At 39.6% G+C, this 13,327-nt stretch overlaps 1 protein-coding gene across 1 annotated transcript in view; it reads right to left on the reverse strand.

Annotated features, from left to right (window-relative positions):
* LOC143289176 (conserved oligomeric Golgi complex subunit 3-like) overlaps positions 1 to 13,327 on the reverse strand; it is a 53,349-nt gene that overhangs the window by 32,270 nt on the left and 7,752 nt on the right. Inside the window, exons 5-12 of the mRNA XM_076598101.1 lie at positions 11,349 to 11,423; positions 10,687 to 10,779; positions 9,998 to 10,126; positions 8,569 to 8,687; positions 7,186 to 7,312; positions 6,033 to 6,124; positions 5,456 to 5,595; positions 1,122 to 1,282 (exon numbers count right to left, since the gene is read on the reverse strand). Of these exons, the coding sequence (XP_076454216.1) occupies positions 1,122 to 1,282; positions 5,456 to 5,595; positions 6,033 to 6,124; positions 7,186 to 7,312; positions 8,569 to 8,687; positions 9,998 to 10,126; positions 10,687 to 10,779; positions 11,349 to 11,423 (936 nt within the window). The remainder of the gene's footprint in view (positions 1 to 1,121; positions 1,283 to 5,455; positions 5,596 to 6,032; positions 6,125 to 7,185; positions 7,313 to 8,568; positions 8,688 to 9,997; positions 10,127 to 10,686; positions 10,780 to 11,348; positions 11,424 to 13,327) is intronic.

Here is a 13,327-nt window from a genome sequence, read left to right on the forward strand (position 1 = left end):
GTCCACTGAAGTTAGATTAAAAAAAAAAAAAAAAAAGAACATGGAGAAAAAATAACACCTGCTAAACCTACAACATCAACTGATGCGGCATGTATTCTCTCATGTCACAACCATTTTGTAAGTCTGTGGATTCCAACTGATTGGTATGGTATGAACCATACAGACACAATAATCAAATAAATTCAAAGACATAAGTCCCCAAATGCCCGATAAGTATCACTGTTGTCATCACCTTGGTCCCGTTTTTTTTTTTTTTTTTCTGCAGGAAAACACTGGCAACAGAGTGCAGTCAAGAAGGGAAGGGAGTTCCACTTTCAGTTTCTCAAGGTGTGACTGTGTTTGGGCAAACCCCTAGATACGCTTTTTCTCATATATATATATATATATATATATATATATATATATATATATATACACACACACACACGCACACACACACTCACACAGACACACACACACACACACCATCATGCTTATACCTTCTACTATATAGTATTGAGCAGTGTAGACCCTACTCAGGGCAGGGACTGGATTAAAAAAAAACAACAACACCCGTGCTTATCTATTGCCCTTGGTGATAAAGAACTTTGTCTTGTCTTGTCTTGTCTTCAGATTGTCACTTGGGCTCTGGCAGGGAGAGTGAATGAGGACTAGTGGGAATAGTGACAATGACTTGACTGGGAACCAGTATTTCCCCCTACCCCCCCAAAAAAAATGTTCCAGTGGCCATCAGAAAAGATTTCTACATTCGATTAACTCATTCTACCCCACAGCTACATGCCTGCTTAACTCCCCTGGACCAGCACTATATGAGACCACTGCAGTATTAGCAGGGCTGTCAGCTACAACGGCGAATATCAATGGAGAACTGTTGATTTCATCGGTCAAACAAAGATTTGTTTACATGCTTCTGGAATCTGTAAACAGCTCAGTCTAGAACCCCAATTGTCCCAGCCAAGAAAAAACAAAATTAGAATAGTAGTATTGGTATGTGAATACTCGTACCAGGTCCACAGGAGAAGTAACAACGGTACAAATTAACTTAACTCTCATCTGGAGTATAATGAAGCAACACAGTAAACACTTGAACCGCACATAACCAACAGATGACACACCCCTACCTCCATCATCTCCAGCTTTTCTGGGTAAGCCAGATCCCCGGGAGCTGCGGTGTACTGCAGAATGTCAGAGCGAATGTAGATGTATGTGCGGTACACCAGTCGCTCCTGCACGTCCTGTAACATCTGCCTGCAGATTGTCTCAAATGCCTGCAGTTCTTTGGCTGTCAACACACAAACAAACATAAATACCAGAAACATAAATTGTGCTGCCCTTTTTCCTTCTTTTTTTTTTAAAGACAATCGTATTTTTCAGAGTTTTTTATCACCACTCAAGGAGGCCTTGAGTACATGCATAATTTTGTGTACATATCAGAGTGGATTTCTTCAACAGAATTTTGCCAGAGGACAACATTCTCATTGCCATGGGTTCTTTTTCAGTACAGTGCGCCTTGTGCATGCTGAACATGGGACCTCAGTTATCGTTTCATCCAAATGACCAGACAGTATGATTTTCCAGTCAAACTTGGGAGAAAAGGGGAGAGTCAGATTTGAACCCAGACCCTCACAGACTTTTTGTATTGGCACACTATTCTGCCACCTTCAACAAAACATAATTTTTCAGAATAACTAAATGGTCTTCAAATCCTTGATACATACTGGCTTAAAAAAACAACAACTCTGAAATCAAAGTTGTCATTTAATGAGAAATTTAAAACAAAACAAAAACAATCCAGTTTGAAACAATACCCCAAAAAAAGAAAGAAAAGGGAAAAAAGACAACCAAAAAAAAACGAATTCTCTGATGATTTTTCTGATGATGATGACATTCAGTTAGTACCAGATGATGATTTTGAAAGTGATGACGAAACTTTGCTGACTGACCCCTACGACGCTGAGACAGAAATCGACAGTGACACAAGTGATGGCCATACTGCAAGACAAGATGACTTGATGACTGTAGATATTGACGATGAGGAACAAGAATACATGTATGAGTGGGTAAAAGACCTGACAGACTTCCCACTGGCTCCCCCTTTCACTGGGACCCCAGGACTCTCACTGACTTTCCAGACATGCCCAATCCTGTTGAGGTGAGTGTGTTTACAATTTGATATTGTTGCTAATTTATTTCTTGTGTAAATAATGTAGGTTTTTTGGTTTTTTTTTTACAATTTTTAATGAATAATTTGTATAGATTAATGAAAATTATCATTTTCTGTGTGTGCACTTATCAAATTGTGTGGGGGTGTGTCTGTGCAATGGGTGTGTCAGTGTATTATGCATGGGGGTGTCTGTGCATGTGTGTTATTTATACTGTCACTCCTGAATTATTATGCATGTGTATATGCTGTGTAATATTACTGATATTTATTTTGCATTTGCTTTTTTGCCCTTTTTTTTGCAATACATGCAAAAGTTTTTCTTCTTTTCCTCTTCTTTTTTTCAAAACACTTTACACGCATGAGGATGAGATCTGCCAAACACAGGAGCAGACATGGGGAGACTGAGGCCAGGCAATCACTGGCCTGCTAACATTCCACCCACCAAGGAGCAGCAGACCAGGAAAACACAGAGAGGGTGCAAGGTGTGTTATGCCAAACTGAAAGCACAAGGAGCATCATGTCAACAACTGAAAAACGCAAAAAAAAAAAAAAAAAAAAAAAAAAAAAAAAAAAAAAAAAAAAAATCCATCACAATCATGTGCAAACAGTGTAAAGTGCCCCTCTGTGCTGTTCCATGTTTTGATGTGTTTCATACAGTCAAGGACTACAGCAAGTAATTATCTAGCTGCAGCAGAAATGTGTAAATAGATTTTTTTTTTGAAGTGATGGTTTTGTAGGGTTTTGCGTTTTCTGTTTTTTCAGTGTTGTGATCTTTTGTTTTATTTTTTTTTTTAACAGTTTGTTGTGCAACATATGACTTCAAATGGATTCATGAGAATTAGGGAACTTTACTGTGTGAAAAATTCATCTTATTCTTCTGTGTGGATTAGCTGATGGATGTGACATGCCTGCTGAGTACAGTATACCTATTTTTACAATTTTTCTGTTTTTCAGTATTTAGTGACATAATTTAAAATATTTTTAACAAATATTTAGCAACATGTAATGAAAAAAGGAAATTTTCTATCTAAAATTACGTTTAAATAACATACTTACCGTGACCCAACTAGTGCAGACTCCGGCAGGGGTCTGACATTCCTGTCCTGTGCAAACTACTATCCGCCTATGCGGAGAAAATGAGAGAACTACGGCCGATAACCTCCCGGAAGTAGGTAACGTCCCCTTTGTCCCCCTGGCTAGCGTTTTAAAATCTTAAAAGAAGAGATAGTAAACTTTCTAGTGTTGAATTTTTCAAATATGACCAAAATAGCCTGTTGCAGCAAAACTACATGAACTATTTAACTACGTCTCCATAGAGTTAAATCTCCACCCTCTGATTACGGATTGCTTGGCATTTACAGTTCTGTTGAACATGCCACAAATCTCCGCCCTCTGATTACGGATTGCTTGGCACTTACAGTTCTGCTGAACATGCCACGAATCTCCACCCTCTGATTATGAATTGCTTGGCACTTACAGTTCTGCTGAACATGCCACAAATCTCCACCCTCTGATTATGGATTGCTTGGCACTTACAGTTCTGTTGAACATGCCACAAATCTCTGCCCTCTGATTATGGATTGCTTGGCACTTACAGTTCTGCTGAACATCCCACAAATCTCCGCCCTGTGATTACGGATTGCTTGGCATTTACAGTTCTGTAGAACATGCCACAAACCTCCGCCCTCTGATTACGGATTGCTTGGCATTTACAGTTATGCTGAACATGCCACGAATCTCCACCCTCTGATTATGAATTGCTTGGCATTTACAGTTCTATTGAACATGCCACGAATCTCCACCCTCTGATTACGGATTGCTTGGCACTTACAGTTCTGTTGAACATGCCACAAATCTCCACCCTCTGATTATGGATTGCTTGGCACTTACAGTTCTGTTGAACATGCCACAAATCTCCACCCTCTGATTATGGATTGCTTGGCACTTACAGTTCTGTTGAACATGCCACAAATCTCTGCCCTCTGATTATGGATTGCTTGGCACTTACAGTTCTGCTGAACATCCCACAAATCTCCGCCCTGTGATTACGGATTGCTTGGCATTTACAGTTCTGTAGAACATGCCACAAATCTCCACCCTCTGATTACGGATTGCTTGGCATTTACAGTTCTGCTGAACATGCCACGAATCTCCACCCTCTGATTATGAATTGCTTGGCATTTACAGTTCTATTGAACATGCCACGAATCTCCACCCTCTGATTACGGATTGCTTGGCATTTACAGTTCTGTTGAACATGCCACAAATCTCCGCCCTCTGATTACGGATTGCTTGGCATTTACAGTTCTGTTGAACATGCCACAAATCTCCGCCCTCTGATTACGGATTGCTTGGCATTTACAGTTCTGCTGAACATGCCACGAATCTCCACCCTCTGATTATGAATTGCTTGGCATTTACAGTTCTGTTGAACATGCCACGAATCTCCACCCTCTGATTACAGACTGCCTGATACTTATGGTTCTGTTGAACATGCCACAAATCTCCACCCTCTGATTATGAATTGCTTGGCACTTACAGTTCTGCTGAACATGCCACGAATCCCCGCCCTCTGATTATGGATTGCTTGGCACTTACAGTTCTGTTGAACATGCCACAAATCTCCACCCTCTAATTACAGACTTCCTGATACTTATGGTTCTGTTGAACATACCACAAATCTCCACCCTCTGATTACAGATTGCTTGGCACTTGCAGACATGAAGACTCTTTACTAGCTTCAAATAGAAGAATTGGGTATGCGAAAGGGTATTTAAAATGACATTCAATCATCAGCTTGGCACTTATGGTTCTGCTGAACATATTCCTCCATCATCTCTATATCACTCCACAACTTATTTTTCTGATTATAGATTGCTTGGCACTTTTAGTTATAAGGAGGAAGGTGGCAGAATGGTTAAGACGCTCAGCTGACAATACAGAGAGTCTGTGAGGGTGTGGGTTCGAATCCCACTCTCGCCCTTTCTCCAAAGTTTGACTGGAAAATCAAACTGAGCGTCTACTCATTCAGATGAAATGATAAACCGAGGTCCCATGTGCAGAACGCATTTGATGCACTGAAAAGAACCCATGACAACGAGAGTGTTGTCCTCTGGCAAAATTCTATAGAAGAAATCCACTAACAGGCACACAAACATACAAGCATGCACTCAAGGTCTGACAAAGCCCGATGGTTGTGCTGCTGGTCAGGTATCTGCCTAGAAGAGGTGGTGATCTGTACGAACACAGTGATGCCTCCTTGAGAGATTGAAACTGAAACTTGGCACTTACGGTTCTGCTGCACGTGTTCCTCCATCATCTCTATCTTCAGGATGCTGCACAGCTCTGCCAGGGTCTCCAGGTGCTGGATGTGGATGATGAGCGGTCTGAACACGTCATACAGGTGTGTACACAGTCCTTCCAACATGGCACTGCACATTAAAAAAAAAATAAAAAAAAAAAAAAGAAAAAGAGGAGGTTACTTCCACATACCCATAAACCAAAGCAGGCATTAAACAACATATTACCAACAGCAATACCTCAGCAATGGTTACATAACTTCAGTGATCTTTCATACACTAACAGTGATCTTCAGTGATCTTTCAGGTTCATGCTCTACTAGAAAATTATCTGTCATCTGATCACAAGAAAAAAATATATATATTTGTAGAATGCAATGACCAGTGCTTTCTTTAGTTGAAAATATAAGAAAAAGGTTAAAAAGAAAAGATGGAAGGAAAAAGACAGACAGACAGACAGACACACACACACACACACAGACACTGACAGACAGAGACACAATGTGAGATAGTGAGATAGAGAGAGAGACAGAGACAGAGACAGAAAGAAAGGAATAATGTCCCCTCACTCTAGGCCTGTGGTAGGTTTGGAGAAGAAGTTGAAGAAGAGCTGGTATTCATCCTCACACACATGGACCATGAAGGCACAACCACTGCGCATCTGAGGGACGGTGCAGGGGAAGATGAAACATCAGTATAATTAACACAAACACAAACACACACACACGTGAGCAAGCGCATACATACACCCACACACATACATCCACAGACAAACAAATGCACACACACACACCCACACACATACATGTGTTTTCAGAACCAATCTGGACAAATGTACATCATGTAAGCAAATAAAACATAATTTGTGTTCTTACGTCACCGCAGTCAATTTCCAATGTTTACATGATCCAAAACAAAATCGTTTCTGTTCTTACATCACAGAAGATAATTTTTAACTGTTTAGATGATCCAAAATGTAATGAACTGTGTTCTTATTTCTCAGCAGATAGTTTCTACAGTTTAAATCATCCAAGTACACAGTCACTGGTGCTCTTACATTACAACAGATAATTTCCACAGTTTACATGATCCAAAATATAATCATTTTTGTTCTTAAGTCACAGCAAATAATCTCCACTGTCTATATGATCCAAAGCATAACTATTAATGTTCTTACATAACAGCAGATAATATCCATTGTTTATATGATCTATAACATAATTGTTTGTGTTCTTACGCCATAGCAGATAATTTTTACTGTTTAGATGATCCAAAGCATAATCAACTGCGTTCTTACATCACAGCAGATAGTTTCTACTGTTTGAGTTATCCAAAATATAACTGTTGGTGTTTCTTACGTCACAGCAGATAGTTTCTACGGTTTGAGTTATCCAAAATGTAACTGTTGGTATTTCTTACATCACAGCATATAGTTTCTACTGTTTGAGTTATCCAAAATGTAACTGTTGGTGTTTCTTACATCACAGCATATAGTTTCTACCATTTGAGTTATCCAAAATGTAACTGTTGGTGTTTCTTACGCCACAGCAGTTAACTTCCACTGTATAAGTTATCCAAAATGTAACTGTTGGTGTTTCTCACATCACAGCAGACAGTTTCTACTGTTTAAGTTATCCAAAATGTAACTGTTGGTGTTTCTTACGCCACAGCAGATAATTTCCACTGTTTAAGTTAATAAAGCAAAATGGTCTGTGCTCTCACCAGGGCGCAGTGGTCACGGGAATGTTTGGTGGCCAGGTCTGTGATGGTGGTGGTGATGCTGGGAGTCAGCAACAACTGCCGCTGAGTGAAGTAACACATGTGCAGGTCGCCCAACACCTGCTGATACCTGGCCAGGTGAGAAAACCGGCTCGTCAGCAACAGTATAGCTGTATATCATTCTTCACCTCCATTCTAAACATAATATGAATAAATAAATAAATAAATAAATAAATACATAAATAAACAAACAATCAATAAGTCAATAAAAAAATATATGAAAAAATTATCAAACAAAAATAAAGAACAAACTAAAAGTATAGAACTCCACGCCTGGGAATACAATATCTAAAAGCTCTGAGCTTGTCACATGGCTAAAAACGACACTTGAGCTGATTTTGCCTTTGGCGGAGTTCCGTATGCATCCTGTTCGTCACTGCTTAAAGTGTTTTCAGTGCAGTTCTTGAGGTGGTTCTTCATCACCATGACAGCCTGCCATTTCATATCTGGCCTTTCTAACTTTCCAGTTCTGACAATACTGACATATGCATACCTAAGCTGAACTTGCAATCCTATCATCTCTTTCACCACCAAGTTTCTGTGTGAAAAGCACTCCCCAGCACCAAATATTTCAGACTGGAAGCTCTCAGTCACAGGCTTCAGTTCATGTGGAAACACAATGGACTTATTCACTTGAAACTAACTCTAGTCACTGTTCTATTGCGCAGAAATTGGCTATAGCTGTCAAACTTTGTTACAGTGTGAAAAAATGGTTGACGGGCGCAATAGCCCAGTGGTTAAAGCGTTGGGACTGTCAATCTGAGGGTCCCGGGTTCGAATCATGGTGACGGCGCCTGGTGGGTAAAGGGTGGAGATTTTAACGATCTCCCAGGTCAACATATGTGCAGACCTGCTAGTGCCTGAACCCCCTTCGTGTGTATATGCAAGCAGAAGATCAAATACGCATGTTAAAGATCCTGTAATCCATGTCAGTGTTCGGTGGGTTATGGAAACAAGAACATACCCAGCATGCGCACCTCCAAAAACGGAGTATGGCTGCCTACATGGCGGGGTAAAAACGGTCATACACGTAAAAGCCCACTTGTGTGCATATGACTGAACGTGGGAGTTGCAGCCCATGAACGCAGAATAAGAAGAAGAAGAAAAAATGGTCCTTTCAACAACTAAAGTCACTTATGGCCTTGCACTGTCTAGTCGCCTTAAGTCACCTGTGGCAGTGAAAGAGTTATGAAGATACCAACTGCGAGCAGAACCACCACATATTTTTCACATTTTCATAATGGGATGACATAAGTTCTCAAACATCACAAATCTAAGAGCTGGCCAAACAAAATCACAACATACACGCACAAACAGAACACTCACTCCGGGCCTTTGTCCAGCCGCAGCTCCAGCTGTTCTGTGAGGGGTTTGACTCTGGGAGCATTGGCCCTGAACTTTCCATAGAACAAGGTGAAGGCATTGTCAGCCATGTTCGGGGCATCCTGAGGAATAGGAAGACAAGTGCTTGTTTCAACAAACCATCCAGTTATACACTGAAAATATCTATGGCCTTTACAGTTAATTTTTATAATGTTGCTCCTGCTGGCAGATGTATACACTCATGTAACTTCCATACCAAGTAGAAGTTCCCAGTTGAACTATAAAAAGAAAAGAAAAAGAAATGACTTACTTAAATCAGTGTGTCAGTATGTCAGAAAAAAAAGTGCCAAGCTTTGTGAATAACAAAGATATTAAAATAACCTGACTTTAAAAAAACAGATTTTAAAAAAAAGGCTCCTTTACAACTTGTGCCCTTCCCTTCAATATAATTATAATCATTTTGTCAAATTCTGTATTGACAAAGAAATTCCAGAGTAAATTAATCTGTCAAATTTACTATGGACATACACACACACACACATGCACACAGACATGAAGAAAAGACACACATGCACACACGCACACACACAGCGACACAAACACACATGTACACATACCCTCCCCTCCCCTTGCTCCCCCCTACACACACACACATGGACACACACAGAAAACCGACAGTGTGTCATTACATAGACTCTCATTGTATATGAACACACACACATAAGTCAAAAAAGAGCATGATACCTTTTTATCCTGTACCTGCTGCATGGCGCTGGTGAGAATGTTGCTGATGTAGGTCTTGATGTAGTTCAGTGCACACACATACACAGCAACACATACACACAAAAACACACACACTAACACACCCATCCACCACGCACACACACAGAAAACTAAAACTTTGAGTCACTCCACAAACTCACACTGTATGTAAACACAGACACAAGCTAAACAAGAGCATCACACCTTCTTTGACTGCGCTTGCTGGTGAGAATGTTGCCGACGTAGGTCTTGATTGGTTGATGTAGTTCAGTGCACACACATACACAGCAACACATACACACAAAAACACACACACAAACACACCCATCCACCACGCACACACACAGAAAACTAAAACTTTGAGTCACTCCACAAACTCACACTGTATGTAAAGATAGACACAAGCTAAACAAGAGCATCACACCTTCTTTGGCTGCACTTGCTGAGTGGCGCTGTTGAGAATGTTGCCGACGTAGGTCTTGATTGGTTGATGTAGTTAAGTGCACACACATACACACATGGCGACACATACACACACACACAAACACATCCTCCCACCCACCCCCACCACAAACACACACACACACACAGAAAACTAAAACAGTGTGTCACTACACAAACTCACATTGCATGTTAACACACATGTGAGCCAAAAAGAAGAGCATGATACCTTCTTAGGCTGCACTTGCTGTGTGGCGCTGGTGAGGATGTTGCTGACGTAGGTCTTGATGTGGTTTAGTGCCCGGGACAGACACTGGCTGAATCGGATCAGGTACACCTCAGACTCCTTGTAGCGAGGCTGCAGCACAACATGCACAGTCAGATCTTTATTTCCCCCCTTCCACTGGACCTTGAGTGATGGTCTGGACGCTAGTCATTCTGTTGAGATGATAAACTGAGGTCCCGGGTGTAGCATGCACTTTGCGAACATTAAAAAAAAAACAACCCCACCACAACAAAAAACATGGCAACAAAAGGATTGTCCCTGGCAAAATTCTGTAGAAAAAAAAATGGCAATAGGTAAACAAAAGCGACTGCAATGTTGGGAGAGCAGCCTAAATTTCACATAGAGAAATAGGCTGTAACAAAATGTAATACAAATACCAGTCTGACTGAGAGGTGCCTGACATTATGTTGCTGTCACTGAGAAAATGAGGATGTAAAAGAGTGTTGCATGAATAATAATGATAATGATAATAACCTAGCAAACTTGTATTGCACCTATTCTCTAAATTGGGCTGTAGGTGCTTTACAAAAACAGACAAACACACACACACACACACACACACACACATTCTTCACTGCCAAAAGAAGAAAAGAAAAGAAAAGTAAGGAAAGAAGAAAAAAAATCCAACTTACGTTTGTTCGTAAGTAGTGGATGCACTCGTCCATGCGAGACAGCATGGGAACAAAGGATTCGTTGGTCACCGACAGAGCTTCCCGTGACAATTTCTGCACATGTTGATGATGCAGCTATCAACATTATACTCTCTCAAGACCTCAAAGCTCATAGTTGTTTTTTTGGAGGCCTTTTCTGTCAGACAGCATTCATTTTATAGAACACTGTCAAATTATACATTAAATGTGCACACACATTCACACACAAACACACACCTGTGTAGAGAAAAAGAAGTACATGGTTATGACTTTGTATATAATACAATGATTAAAGAGAAACCCACAAGGTAATAAGTCCACACAAACTACATAGATACAACAAAACACTCACAAAGTCCAAACAAAACAAACACACATAAAAATCCTCATTCTCAATCACTCTTGGAAATACACCATTTTAGCATATGAATAATGCAAATACAGATATATCAACAACGAAAAAAAGTAAAAAAGCCTCAAACCTCTAGCCCCTCCCCCCCCCAACCCCCTCCTCCCCAATACAAACACACGTAACTTTTCAAGACACTCACTATCTACTTAACTATCGCACAAAAATACAAAACAATATTTACCATCACACAAAAAATACAAAGCAATACTTGTTACACAGGAGGTACACTAACCGTGTTGATTGTGTCATACTCATTGAAATACGACAGTTTGTTACTGACACTCTCTGCTGCGTTCATCAGACGTGTCTGTAACAAACAGAAAAACAACAAAACAACAACAATCAAGGATAGTGTGAACAAGTGTCAACATGTTTTACAGCATTCCAGGTCAGATCCTCAACTCTCAAGGCATTCATCAGAACTGCACTAATTACTGACTAATTATCTCTGAACACACTTTTAGCACTAATTACAGACTCTTTATCCCTGAACACACTTTTAGCATAAATTACACAGACACCTTATTTCTGAACACTTTTTTAGCACTAATTACAGACTCTTTATCCCTGAACACACTTTTAGCATAAATTACACAGACACCTTATTTCTGAACACTTTTTTAGCACTAATTACAGACTCTTTATCTCTGAACCCACTTTTAGCACTAATTACAGACACCTTATTTCTGAACACACTGTTAGCACTAATTACAGACTCTATATCTCTGAACACACTTTTAGCACTAATTACAGACACCTTATTTCTGAAAACACTTTCAGCACTAATTACAGACTCTTTATCTCTGAACCCACTTTTAGCACTAATTACAGACACCTTATTTCTGAACACACTGTTAGCACTAATTACAGACTCTTTATCTCTGAACACACTTTTAGCACTAATTACAGACACCTTATTTCTGAATACACTTTTAACACTAATTACAGACTCTTTATCTCTGAACGCACTTTTAGCACAAATTACAGACACCTTATTTCTGAAAGCACTGTTAGCACGAATTACAGACTCTTTATCTCTGAACACACTTTTAGCACTAATTACAGACACCTTATTTCTGAAAACACTTTTAGCACTAATTAGAGACTCTTTATCTCTGAACACACTTTTAACACTAATTACAGACACCTTATTTCTGAAAACACTTTTAGCACTAATTACAGCCTCTTTATCTCTGAACACACTTTTAGCACTAATTACAGACACCTTATTTCTGAAAACACTTTTAGCACTAATTACAGACTCTTTATCTCTGAACACACTTTTAGCACTAATTACAGACACCTTATTTCTGAACACACTTTTAGCACAAATTACAGACTCCGCATCTCTGAACAGACTTTTAGCACTAATTACATACACCTTATTTTTTAAAACAATTTTAGCACTAATCATAGACTCCTTATCTCTGAACAGACTTTTAGCACTAATTACAGACACCTTATTAAAAAAAAAAAATAGCACTAATCACAGACTCCTCATCTCTCAACACACTTTTAGCACTAATTACAGATACCTTATCTTTTAAAACAATTTTAGCACTAATCACAGGCTCCTCATCTCTGAACACACTTTTAGCACTAATTACAGACACCTTATTTTTGAAAACAATTTTAGCACTAATCACAGACTCCTCATCTCTCAACACACTTTCAGCACTAATTTCTTTCAGATCTTCTCCATCTATACTATCCTTCTAGGTTGCTGCGCTCATCTGACATCTCTCTGCTGACAGTTCCTCTGTCCTACCTTGAAACCTTTGGCAAAAAATCTTTCTATGTCTTTGCAACCACAGTCTGGACCTCCCTGCCTCTGTCCCTCAGAAAAAAAAAAGTGTTTTTCAATTTAAGAAAAAAAAAAAATTAAAGATGCACCTAGTTCAACTTTACCTTGTATGATGCATATAAATGAGGGGGAGGGTGTGACTTCTTTTAACCAGTAGAGTGCCTATAAGACGTCAACTGACGTCCTCCAAAAAGTATTGTCATAGTGCTTATAAGACGTCCACTGACTCCTGCATATGTTCCGATTTCTCGTTCATTGGAGTTTGGTTCAATTCACATAAACAGACTCTGAACAGTTAGTTTAATGTGTCTGGACTATAGAAATACTATTTAAATGAACCTACATCAGGCAGAGGACCCCTTTCTACTCAATAATAATTTGCTAACTGACCACATGATGCGTACATA

The sequence above is a fragment of the Babylonia areolata genome, chromosome 13 (assembly GCF_041734735.1).
Source record: "Babylonia areolata isolate BAREFJ2019XMU chromosome 13, ASM4173473v1, whole genome shotgun sequence".
NCBI lineage: Eukaryota > Metazoa > Mollusca > Gastropoda > Neogastropoda > Buccinidae > Babylonia > Babylonia areolata.